The 13435-nt window shown below is 38.2% G+C and overlaps 1 protein-coding gene across 12 annotated transcripts in view; it reads left to right on the top strand.

Moving 5' to 3' along the window:
* The window catches only part of LDB3 (LIM domain binding 3), a 127468-nt gene that overhangs the window by 55199 nt on the left and 58834 nt on the right, over nucleotides 1-13435 (top strand). For 8 of the 12 annotated variants that reach the window (XM_061373719.1, XM_061373716.1, XM_061373720.1 and 5 more), the window contains exon 5: nucleotides 6357-6763. In XM_061373719.1, coding sequence (XP_061229703.1) covers nucleotides 6357-6763 — 407 coding nt within the window. Of the gene's footprint in view, nucleotides 1-6356; nucleotides 6764-11345; nucleotides 11369-13435 lie in introns of all 12 variants that reach the window. The other 4 variants (XM_061373723.1, XM_061373721.1, XM_061373725.1 and 1 more) reach the window with 1 other exon arrangement.

Below are 13435 nucleotides of genomic sequence, written 5' to 3' on the forward strand. Positions count from 1 at the left end.
ACACCTGGGGAGATAAATTTGATTCAATTTTATTCTGTCAAATTTGAAATGAACCTGTCTGGATATTTATTAGTTGAGGAAGAAATAATTTTTTTTTTTTTGCTCTGGATCTAGTAAACTTTTTGTCCAGAGGAAATGAAATTAAGAATTGATCTTGCTCAGAGTTGTTTCTGCTTCTGTCTTGATTTTATAAAAGTTAGCTTGGAGAAAGTTATTGGAAGAGTCACCAAACAGTACTTCGAAATTCCTAGAAGAAAAACAATGGATCATTCTTCCAGTTAGACTGGAGTTCAGCTGCACCAGCAAAGCAATAGATAGCAGAAGGGGGAGAGAGTACTTATTTTCCCTCACGAACTACACAGAATGCTGTTAGTTTTCAATGCAACAAGTAGACATGTTTATTCAGAGTAATTCACCAGCACAAGGCTGACAGTTATCTTTTGAGACCCTCAGTAGCACCTGTGCAGGTATGACAATTACCCTACTTCCACCACAGGCACACAGGCTTCTATACGTGAGATTTTCATGACTCTCTATCGATCAGGTGCATTTCTTCCCTGGCAAGTGTCAATTTTAAAATTACTGCCATATGTATTTAAAGCTGTTTACCACACAAAACAGTTTTCTCCCTTAACTACCTACCCTATAGAAAAGATAACTTCACCCACTGCAGGGTTTTTTCTAAAGGTCCTAAAAGTGCCTTTGGCATGAAAGCTATAAAGTCACTTTATGTTTCTTATTTTAACCCTTCAGAGAGAGATGAGCATTAAGGAGCTCAACGTTTTTTCAGGAGCATGTTTTCTCACACTTGAGAATCCCATGTATCAATGTTTAGGAATCACAGAATCATAGGTGTTTTGAGTTGGAACATGGAGGCCACCTATTCTGAACAGGCTACAGCCAGTACTTGCAATGGAAAAGGTTTACTGGAGCCCTTCTGGAGGAAAACAGTGGTATCTAGGACAAGGTATGGGTGGGAAACAGAGTAGCAGTATTAAGAAAGGTCTTAAGTGCAGGGTCTTTGGCCCAGGAGGAATAGGTAGCAGTAGAATGCTGGAGTGATGTTTATGTCACTAATATACGCTAGTAGACAAGTCAGTTTTTAACTGAAGAAAAGTTCTTCCCTGAGGGTGGTTTGGAAGTGTATGAAGCATTGAATCACTGGATAAATCTCAAAATCTGGAATATAAAGTCTTTACTGATACAGACAGTGCTCTGGGGATGTTGCAGTAAGGTATGTTATGGTAAATATGCATTAAAAATCAAGGTTTCTGTGTTTGTCCCTTTGTTATTTCTAATAACAGTATCACTGTAGAAATGAAGAATTCTGTGTCACGTAGGCAGAAGCTGTCACCTCCACATCACTGCTTGACAGTGTTTAGACTCTCACAGGTCACGTGAAATGAATTTGAGTGCATTTCAAAAAAGAGCAAAAAACCACATTACAAGACAGTCACGACAGTGTTGTCCTCAAGCATCGAGAGAAGTTTTTCTCACCTTTCTCTGAGTCAAGGTTAAGGCATGGCAGTGTTAGCTAAAAGAACCTGCATGTGCAAGTTCAGTATCTAGTTTAAACCATAAACTTTCTTATACATTGTTGCTGATCCAATTGCAGCTTCCACTAATTTTCAAGCATGTATGTCTTCTTTGACTGCTATGGTTATGGTTCTTTGTGTCTTAGAAAAAGAAGCATACATTATTCTAGAAACACATAAGGAAGGTAGAAAAACCAGAGTTCTTCACCATGATCTTTTCTTTTTTTTTTTTTTTTGACATTCCATTTCATTCCATTCTCTCCATACTTCCTTGAGCTGATCAGTATTATGGATGATACAGGTTCTGCAACCATAGGTATGGCGTAAATGAGCTGTGGGGCTGTTAACTGGAATGATTTGCGGTTTCACTATTTCCTTACCTGATATTAGTCTCAAACTTGAAACAGTTTTAATTTAGTCTAGTTAAATCTTTTTGATTTAGTCAACATATTTAGTCAAGTCTTTTGCATAGGTGTGGCATAGCTGGAAGAAAGGGTATAACTAATGCTGAAAGCACTCAAGTAACAAGAAGAGTCAGCATGATTCCAAGGATTCAAACAAAGCCTCGGTGAATTCCTGAAGCTTTTCAGGGGGAACAAAACATGGTCAAGCAGAAGATGTATGGCTGAGCATAGCTTTAACATTTGTCCCTTTACATAAAGGTATCAAGGCAGCCTCTTTAATTTAAAAAATATGACTCTGTGTGGTCCTGTTTATGGAACAGTACTGAACACAGTTACTTCAGAGACCCAGTGAGGATCTCATGATGCTTACGATTTGTTTCCTGACAAGTTTGGGAATCTATGTGGCTAAGAGAAAAGAGATGAAGGAGTGACTGACTTTTTAAGTGAAGCATAGGATGGAAGAGCTGGCTGAGCTAAAAGCTGTTTGTTGGATGTATTTGTTCAGTCATTTAATGTCATGGTGCCACCATTTCCTTCTTTCTGTAAAACATTTAAGGTAATAATTTGGCGTGTTGAGAGGTCAAATTCATTAGTATAGCATTAAAATTGCTCTCCAAGAAATGAATAAAGATTGTACGGTCATAGATAAATAGAGCATGGGCTGCCAAAGGAAGAGGAGCTGAAAAACTGGTGTTGTGTTTTCCAATATGAATGTTTCTCTCTTCCCTGATACATAAGGAGCATTTACCTTTCATGGAAACTGAATGTTTATAAGGAAAAGCATAATAATATTTCGGAAGGGCAACATTCTGAGACTTCTCTTCATTTATCATTTTTTTAGCTCATTCACTGACATTACAGTGGGACATTAAAATGCAATTTTCCTCTCGTAGTGAGGGATTGCTGTAGATCTCAGCATCCTTCTCGAGGGAAGAAGCCCATTGCTCAGTGTCAGCGCCCCCTCTTCTGGTCGGCCGAAGGGTAGCATCAGACTTGCATGGTTCGAAATGTTAGCTTGCTTTTCCAGCCGCAGAGAGTGCAACAGAACGGGTAAGAGAGTTGTGAAACAGGGGAACGTTTGTTGCTGTTGGCTGTATTTCATGTGATGTAATGCTAAAAGCCGTGCTGCTGCTTAGTATTAGAGATTTGACCTCCACATTCAGAAATGCTTTCAGAAGTGCTGCATTGATCTGGTTTTGCCACCGAACTGGAGGAAAGAAAAATAATCCTAAAATATCTACTGGAAATAAACTGAATGAGAGATTCTTTGACAATCACAAAAGGGAAGAGGTAAATGAGATGATTATTGGGTAGTGAATCTTTAGCAGAAGTTATACAGCTGCTGTCTGAGCAGTTCCTGTTTCATCCCTTTCCCCCTGAACACACAAAAGCAACTACCTTAAAGCTACCAGAACATTAACTCAAAATGGAAAATGCTAACCTGGCGCTGCTGGGTTCCTGGGAATTCTGGTGTTGAGTTGTCAGCATGCTGCTATTACAACTAGAAATTGTTTAAGCAGTGAAACTAAAATTCCACTCATGTCATAAAGGTGAGCAAAGTCTTTTTTCTTATGGTAGTCCTGTATTTTTCCCTTTGCCTACTGTTAGTGTCCATTACCACCAAAACTGTGAAAATGCTTTAGGATTAAGGAAATATCTGGCATTCATCTCATTAGAAGTCAAAACTGATACTTTAAAATCAGATCCCCTTGCAAGTCCTTTTATTAAGGGGTATGGAAAAGAAACCCACAGTGAACTTAGATAGAAGCCACAGACTTCTCAGGGCAACAAACAAGTATAGCTGTGGCATATCCTTTTTCTACTCTATTGCCTCTGTATTTTATTTTTTATTAAATATTTGGTTTGTCCCTCTCTGCTAGCATGTAAAAGTCATTTGCACAAGCGGTGGCTTAATTTATGAACATGTCCTTGTGCATTTGTGCCACTTTTACAACACATTTTTAGAGAGAATCCCTGTTTTCTGTTTATTTAATACTTGGAAGCTTGTAGTAAGCCACTTAATGGTTGGTTATTTGCTGGTGTTGATGTCAGAGTATAATGACTAGAGTATTTAATTCAAATGTATTTATTTAAGAAGGCATAGTCTGTAAAATACTTTTAGGATTATCTATTTCTACAGCCTCAGGCAGCTATTAATGCCAGCTAAAATCTCTTCCTGTTTATTCCCAAGAAAAATGTTCTCAATTCATTTTATCTGGCTTACATTTTTGATTCAAAACAAGTGTATTTAATGTCATGATTAATTGTGTCCTTAGACATTTAGGGTGGGTTTTTTTCAATTAATTTTAATTAATCTGGCAGTATTATCTCTATTTCTCAAATGTAGTCTCCCTAAATTTTAAATATGCAATAATGAAAACTCCAGAAGAAAAACATAAAATAATTCTCTTTCTAGTGATCCTTAGTATCGATATCAGTAAATAACCAATACTAGCTAAAGTAGAAAATCAGAGGCCAAATTATTCTCTTAGGCCCGTTTCCTGCAAGGCTATGGGGGACATGTGTGTAAGATATTAAAGATGGTGATTGAAGCAGTTGCCAGCCCAAAGGAGGCAAATTGTCACTGCAGGCCACCACCTGCTCTTGTATTGGCTTTCATTGAGGGTAGACTGTGGACTCCATCCCTTCTTCAGGATAACATCCCCTGCCTGTCCCTGCCCTCCAGAGCTGGACTGCAGCATGCTGCCAGCATTATTGGGGGACCTCTTAACTGAGTGTGCATTGTGGCATCTGGGTACCAGTTATGGCTGCAGTGCAATCTAGGTCCAGAGGGAGAGGTTGAAGCGATCCTTCTCCTGTAGCAAAAAAGCCCAAATTAGGCTGGAGTCAGGAGCTTCTGAGATAAATTACAAATTGATATTCTAGCTCTAGAGAAATCTGTAAATTGCCAAGCATTCACATAGTTTGTTGGGTACCTCAGCTGTAGGTTATTTTTTTCACCCAAAACATGTAATTACAGGCAAACAGCATGAAAAATAAAACAGCTTTTGAAACCATAAGATTCATTATTTTAAAACATGTGCTAATGAGTTCCCCCACTCAGGATGCTATGTTCAAAAGGTAGTCATTAGAGAGATGTTAAAGATAATCAGTGTTAGAATCATGCTATTCATGTTCCAGTCACTGAACCTTTAGAAGTTAAAGAATAAGATAACTGAGAGTAAAGGTATAAAATGCTCACCTGAAAGTGAAGTTTGCATTCCTCTTTGAGAAAATTGTCCATACTTCCAAAAAGTACAGAGCTGTGGTTACTACATGCTGCCAGTAGCTGGAGTGAAATGAGGCAATTTAACGGTAAAGGAGCTCTGTGTTCCCACAGTGTTGAGTGCCCTCCAGTCCTAGGGATTTAAATGATGTTGCACCGGAAGGAGTTGAAGCAGTGATAGGGTGGTTTAGGCAACGTGAATATTGAAGTTTTACATGAACTTCCTCAGAACTCGTGCCATAACTTATTTCCTGCATTGTGTTGCTGAAAAGGCAGTATTTCTCTTTTTTTTTATATTACCTTTTAATTTGGTTTCACAAAGCTGCATTAATAGCAAATCATTTATGAAACTAAAGCATACTACTTCATTTTTCCAGGATAGGATTTTGATAGAATGTTTCTAATCTGAGCACCAGCATAGACTTCTATGTGTACAGCTATTGTGGGAGATTCCTATGACTTCAACTAAGACGATACATCCTGCTGTCCTAGTTATGAATATTATCTGGGACATGACTGTGGGATCATACACTCATCATCTACATACTCATGCACATATTCCTTCAGGTGAAGATTATGCAGAAATGATCAGAATAGAGGCATCCTGTCAGTTGAGCAGTACCTGTTGTTGAGTCCTGTTGTCTATCTGCTAACCATGCTGCATGGCCTAATTAGCATGAACCAGAGCCTATGAAAGCAATGCAGTGTGCAGGCTTCAGTAACTTGAAATGTACTCATGGAAAATAGAATGGTGTGGTTTACAGTCATGTTTTTATAATAATGGCATTGACTTTTATGTTTGTATACTATCTCAAATGATTCTGACCTCAAGACTTTTAAGATTTCTTAATTATCCTAGAAATTAATGATCAGTGTTGTCTTTATATAAAACTCTTTCTATGAGGTTGACAAGTAGCAAATTCTGTTTTAATGTTAAGCTTTATTTGTTGGTTTCAACTAAAACCCAGTTTAAAAAATGCCTGAATATGTTTTGCTTCCCTTATTTTGAAACAATGCCTTTCTTTGTTGAAATCTTCCCTGAAAGGTTGGGTGCTTTGACTCCAATCTCTTTATTGCAAGCTTATCAATATGTTTAGAAAGCAGTAATTGCAGATATGTTATTTTTGCATGTGTTCTATGATTGCTCTTTTCTTTTTTTTCTTTTCTTGGCTTGCATGTTTGCTACTACAGGAACCTGCTTGGGAAATCAATGGCAACAGAACAACCTTCAGTCCTCTAACTAACACGGCGACTGGGCCTGTGGGTAGTATTTTAGCAACCAATGGAACGTTTTCAGGCTACCTCAACAAGCAAGAGATCAGCTTTTCAAATAGCTCTTCCTACTTAAAGACTACCACAGTTAGATCTTCCATGTCCTCTCAGTCTGTGACTCCTGACATTTCACCTGCAAAGAGTAATCTAGGTTCAAAGCTAAGCCCTGTATTGACTGATGGCAATAGTCCTGTACACCAGATGAGCCCTGCAAGGCAGTATAACAACCCTATTGGCCTTTACTCAGCAGAGACTCTAAGGGAAATGGCTGAGATGCATAAATTAAGTCTCAACCGAAGGGCTTCGGAAGGTGGACTTCCTAGAGGGTAGGTAATGTGGTAAAATATTTAATATTAAAATAAGTAATGGATTTGCTGAAAAATGAATGTGATAGTACCTACCCTATTGTGTATTTGTCTGGTAATCATGATTAAGGTCTGGAATGATCATTGCATTTTCCAGTACCCCCGAAAACATACACACAGTACCATTATAGAATAACTCTTGGTCTTTGGTATTTGAATTGCAATATGGATTGGCAATAGTCACCAGAGCATGAGAAGAACGCTATCACTGAAGTAACTGATCATCTCAGGGTTGGCATTTAGCAGTTTAAACCAATGCATGTAGTCTCATAGAACCAGCTATCACTGTTGGCCATTATAGAAGTTGCTATAAAACAGATCTGATCTTTAGTACTTTCCTAAAGAGAAACTGCAAATCTGACATGCTAGTCAGCTGGTGTGTCTGCTATAATTCATGCCTTCCTATGCAAAATGAGTCAAAATTGCAGTATTTTGAATCCTTTGGTCTGAACATTGTTGGTCTCACATCTGTTAGCTTTGCTCTTACGTTGTATGTAACAAGGAATGATTTCTAGGTGCTACCCAGGTAGTTTGATCCCATGCTGTCAAAGTTTTCAGTGTTAACTCTGTTGCAGATCAACTAGTAGATTTGTGAAGTGGGGAGCCGGAATTACAACATGTGAGAAAAAGCAGAGTGAAACAGTCTTCCTATTTTTCCTGTCTTCATATATTAATTTGCAAACAAATCTCTAATTTGCTTATTTGGGTTTATTTAAAATGAAGATAAATTTCTTATTATGAACATGGGGAAGAGTGTACTAGGGACTTGGCTGTATGAGAAAAAACAGGAAATTCAGACAATCCACTTGAGGTCTGATAGCAAATGCATATATTCAAGTATGTTACATCCCACTGCAGAAGGTCTTTGCAAGAGTAAAACCAGGGGGTTGTTAAGTTGTAGCAAAGTAAGGATACTTTATCCTTATTACAGAGCATATATCATATTCTCGATGATTCAGGCAGTTTAGATGATTTGTTGAAACTCTCTTGAGCACTTGGCATTAACAGTCCTAATTAACTTATCTGAAAAAATCCTATCCTCCCTTCTTATACTGGATAATTAAGAAAAGCAGTTAGTGTTTAAAAGAAAATCATTTCAGTTAGTAAGCAAGATCAGCAAAATAAACCTCAGAATGCTTCCCTGTTAATTTACAGTTTGCTTGAGGAAAACGACTTATTTCAATATGCAGAGTTTCCGGGGAGTATATCTCACTATCTTTCTTGTACTATCTTCGCATATCTCCGTAACATCTGCAAGGGCAAGGGTGAAGGGGCTGTATTTGGGGTGGCTCAGCATTCTGGCTATGTCTGTGTTACCAGAATTACAACACAGCTGCATCCATTCTCTTGATTCCAGAAGGCATTGTGATCGGAGTACATTAATATGACAGTGATTGCTGGGGTGCATAAAAGGTGAACCTGCAGAAAACACTTCACTGTCTTCACTTTGCTGCTTTTCCATGGTTTGTGTCTCCTTTACATGTACACGTTAGTGCATGCCTGTGGCAGTGCACTGCATTACAAAGCAAGGGTCTACCTTAGAATAAATCTGAGATATATTTTATTTTGATCAAAATTGTAGTGAGTCGCTGTCTGTCTGCCTGCAGTATCTGCAGCACCAATCAACAAATCAGAAAATCTGTGAGAGGTCATCTAACTGTTCCGTAAAAAAAAAGTCAGCCTTTATCCTCCAGCCCAGAAACATTCTGAAAACATGAAAGGGCCCAGAGCTACCAAGTACATGTGTCTTTTCAGACAATTCCTCTAGGAGTTACAGAACTGTACATCTCTGTTTACATGCAGAGAAAATTCAGAGTTCAAGAATCCTGTCATTCCTGCTCCCACTTGAGTGTTACTGATGAAGTTAGGGGTATCTTTCTTAATGCTTTTTAGAGAGTAATCTGGAACATGTAACTACCCTGGGACTTGGTATCACGCATTATAGTATTGATCTCATTATGGATATACATAGAAGAGTGCACAAGGAAAGCACTGTGCGCTCTGAAAAATCATCTCTGCCCTTGGTTGTGGATGTTTTAATCATATAGTACAGCATGAAATGCTGTGTACAGATAGTGAAATTATGGTGCTCCAAATCTCTTATGCATTCATGAGCATGCACTTAGCACTATAAGCAAAGTCAGGTCTCGGGTTGATCTTAAAGGATGTTTTATATTCCAATTTGGTGTCCGTTTCACCAAATCATTTAAACTTTATTGTGTGAATTGCTGTTGGAAACTTAGCTAAACCCTTTGGAAAACCCTATCAGAAAGGTAAAATAAATTTTGAGATTATTTCCTTGATCTGTGAAGAATAACAAAGCATCTGATTCTCTGATGCAGTTTTACATTAAAGCTTTATCACCCTGGCCCAGGGTGAAAAACAGATGTGGCCTGTTAAGTGTGCGGAACTTGATGTGCTGAAAGCCCTGGAAAGGGGAGTATTAATAAATACGAAGAGTGAGTAATAGCTTGTAACGTGGTTCTTTTTCATTCCAGTGTAAGTTATTTTTCACATTGTAGGTCAGGGGCAGTAAATACCTGTTCCACAAGTATGTGCCGGGTGGCTTGGGTTACTAGCTTCTGACTGTGTGACCTCTGAGAGCAGCAGGTTGGGTGTTTCATACATGCCCGTATTTAGAATCAGGCTAAAATAATGTGTGGCTCTGACTGGAGAGAATTTTCTCATCATGTACTGAACATAAGGAGAAGTAAAGCTTTGCTCTTTCTGAAGGAAGCGATAGTAGCCTCTTCATGCCTAGAAAAGTCTTTACTGAGATTTTTAGTAAATTTTTTGAGCTGTTCTTAGTGTGTGCACATGATGATTATCATCATTTTATCATTATAAGAACATATTCTTATATGCAAAAAAAGCGGTTCCTTTAATTAAGGAAGTTCTGCCTTTAAAGTATTATTTTAGAATAACAGAACCTGGATTAGAAGATTAAAGCAGGCATCGGAGTCCACTTCAGAAAATGATACTATTACACTATGTTTCATTGTAAATGAGTGCCCAGCTGTCCTGCATATACCTAAAATGGATATAGGATCACTGATGTGCTTACAGGCTGCAGCTTGTTCCTAATATATCTCTCCTGGCCCCTGGGGCAGACTGATATATTTGGCTTAATGTAGGGTTTATAAAGTTACAACATTCACGAATCCTAGAGTCTGTGGTTGCTTTTCCGTGGGAATGCAGAAGTGCAAAGCCTGTACTGCAGCTTTGGCTCATTAGAGTTTTTTACATCATGGAAGAGGCAGCTGGATGAGCTAGTGCAAAAGGACTTTATGTTGAAAGAAGCAGTAATATCAAAGGTTTTGCAAGGCAAAAGCAGAAGGAGACAAATCCACTTTAAATGTCACTCTAACAGTATGACATTGTTGTCCAATATTTCTTATCAATCCCAGATCTAGAAATGTTACAGCAGCGAGTTGGAAGATTCAGTGCCCAGTTCTATCAACAGCATTCTGTGCAGCTAAATAAGAAGAAATGTTTATTAACTGATCCTGGACTCTCTTCCTCTTTAATTTGTGCAAAATACAATGAATTACTCTTCACCTAAGAATATAAGAGCAAAATACGGGTATTCTAAGCTCTCAGAAAACTAAGTTAAAGTCAGTATCATAGCCCGTTAATGCTATTTGTGCAACCAAAAGAAAGAGTTGTTAGCAAATAATGTAATGCAACAGTCTGAGCATACTATCTGTTCATCACTCCCAGCTTTGGCCTGAGTAAGGCCTATGTTGAGTTCTGTATTAGGTTTCTTTGGAATTGCTGTGCGAGCCACCCTCAGTTCTTGTTCATGCAGTGAAGCACAAACATGAGTTTTTTCATACTGTGTACGTACCAGATGGAATAAAATATCCTGATATGGGTATCCAAAAAAACCACAGAATGCACAGACTTGCTTCCTTTCATGTGGAATAAATTAGAAATTACTATTCTGAAATTAATCAGCTTGCACCACTGTTGGCATAATGTAGGTACAGTCAGATTTAGGCCAATAGTTTGTTAAATACAAAGGTGTTTTCCTTAGTTTTAGGTTTTAAACACTCACCAATATATTCTTTGGATATTCTCCAGCATTTAAAAGACAAAACCGTCAATCTTGCAATACCAACTTTGAAGGCGGCCTCAGGAGAAGATTTCTTCTCTGAATATTTAGTATCTGACCACTCATTTGATATTTTCAAATGATAATATGCTCAACAAGTGCTTCTTTCTTCCCTTTGCTCCCTCTCCCCATACATATTGATAATAGTACTTTTAAGGATGCATGGCAATAAAATAATGTTCAAGGGTCAGCCAAAATGCCATGGTACCCTACTAAGTCCCAGTGGATCAGCTATATAATCCCTATATTTTTTCCTTTCTTAATCATGTTGGGGTTTTCAGGCATGCATTTACTTTTTGTTCTTATTTGTGGATGGTCTGAAAAAGCTTTAGTAAGCTTCTGTAAATACCTTTTGCCCTTTGCACTCTGAAAACAATTGACTTTTTCTGGTTGGTTTTGATGTTGTTTGTTCTCTTTCTCTTCTTTTAGGTCATAACCAACACTGCTGCCAAGTTAGTATCACTTCTGTCTAGTTCCAAGTATTTGTGTTGTGCTGTATGTGTGAACGTTTCTGGGGTAGCATGGTCCCTTGTGTTCCTGCTGTGTCTGCTTGCAAGTGGAAGTATTTTTAAGAACCTTTTACTGGCATGGCAAGCGTCATGCGCTGCCACTGGTGTCCAGTGGGGCTCCCTTCTAAGCACACCACATGTTCAGCATTTCTTGGTGATGTCCTAATGCTGCAAATCGAGTTAGCATCTGAGCTTACTCAGGTCTTGTAAATGGTTTCAGATGTTTCAATTTCTACAGCCAGAGTTTAATTCTTCCTAACTCTTTAAGCAGCCTTGAGGCCTTCAGGATTTGGAGAACCTTATCTGAGCCTTTTTTGGTGTTTTATTAGTGATGTATTTTTAGACGCAAAATTAATTTCCAAGGTCCCACTCCACTAAAATTCAAATTGAGGTTGGTATAAGATGCTGATATGGAAAATATCTAAAAAGTAATTTAACTTAGTAAACCCAAACAAGAAGCAACTATTGATTTGTAAGTGTGATTGGTCTGCTTTATTTAGGAACATTCAGAGAGTCCTCAGCTTTGATGTTTAGTTTTCCAGGGGCAGAGGATTGTCTCTCAGTTCCTGCTTTCTGTCTCTGAACTGATTGTTGTCCAGAAATGGCTGTAGATTGCGTTAAATTCAGCATAAAATAAATAATTTCATTAAATAAATGTCAAATTTAAACTGACAAGAGGTCAGTAGTAGAATACATGAAGTTGAAATAATACTTAATATAGATCATTCACACTGACCCGGCATTCTGTGTTGAGGTGTGGGTGTGATGTCAGGCAAATGATGTAACTCCTTTGGAGTGATGAAACTGTACAGTTTACACTGATAATTACTCTGATAGACTTACATTAGAAGGTAAAAGTCACGTCATTGGGGTGTTTTAATCTTACCTGCTTTGGGATTTATTTTTTCTGATCTTTTTGCAGCTTAGTAGGAAAATCCCAGTTATTTTGCAGACGTGCTCCAGCTTTCTCTAGGGTCTTGCCTCTGCCAGTGTGTCTTAGAGCACAGCACCTTTTACATACACTAATCATCTCTTCTGTTTATGTCCAGAGTTACAACAAAAACTCTGCAGCTGAAAAACACTGTATGCCTTTCTCTTACTTTTTTATGGGAATCCTGTTAACTTTAGTGAAAGTTTTGCCTTGGTGTGTGTGACTAAAACCTCTTGAAAGACACCACTGAAATTGTTTAAGTATCACAAGTGGAAGCCTAAATCATGACTGTGCTACTGTTAGGGAAATAGAGGGTGTTCTAAGATGACTAGCTTTTATTTTTCTAATTGTGGAAACCAGTTGCTTTGAACTTTGTTCTCTAAAAGTGGCATATTTAACCTCTGTCTTTTCATTCAGTCTTCTCAGATTTTTGGTATAGAATCTCTTCCATACTTCTAACAGTGTGGGGGAAAGCAAATTCAAGATCTTGAGGACCTGTGTGTTTGTAATTATCCTGGATCATTTAGGGTATTATAAAGAAAAGAAATACTGTTGTTAAAGTAAGGCATGAGCATGCTGGAAAGTCAAGACTGTAACAACCTGCATGTCTCTGCCTATCACCCTCCAACAGATGATGTCAGTGTAATAATAATATTGTCACGGTTGATGAACAGAGGGATATTTTAAGTGTGAAAATGTCATTTTAAAAAGACGATTTTCACTTTTTGAATGCATAATGCAGTTTCCCAGTCCCTTCCCTTAAAATGTTGATGTATGTAACTAAAGCCTGTGGCTGTAATGCAGCATGTGCTTATTTATGTCTTTGTTCCTTGAGCATGTGGCTTTTAGTGTTCTATCAGGTATACTGAATGATGTGTGACTGTGTCTTACTGTCCATCTTCAGTCAGAGCATCCCACCAAACAAAAGGCTGAAAACATAGAGGAATCCCCTGGCTGGGTTCAGAGCTGGCACATCACCTTTGATCATCTTGGGAAAACTAAATCAAATGGCTGCCAGCTTTACTTGATTTTCCTTTTTCCTTCATGCTAGGTTGAGGGTTCAGTTTGAACACTCATCC

Source organism: Neopsephotus bourkii, unplaced genomic scaffold (genome assembly GCF_033783945.1).
Source record: "Neopsephotus bourkii isolate Nb327-2 ecotype Australia unplaced genomic scaffold, CSIRO-AGI_Nbou_v1 NB_1634, whole genome shotgun sequence".
Taxonomy (NCBI): domain Eukaryota; kingdom Metazoa; phylum Chordata; class Aves; order Psittaciformes; family Psittacidae; genus Neopsephotus; species Neopsephotus bourkii.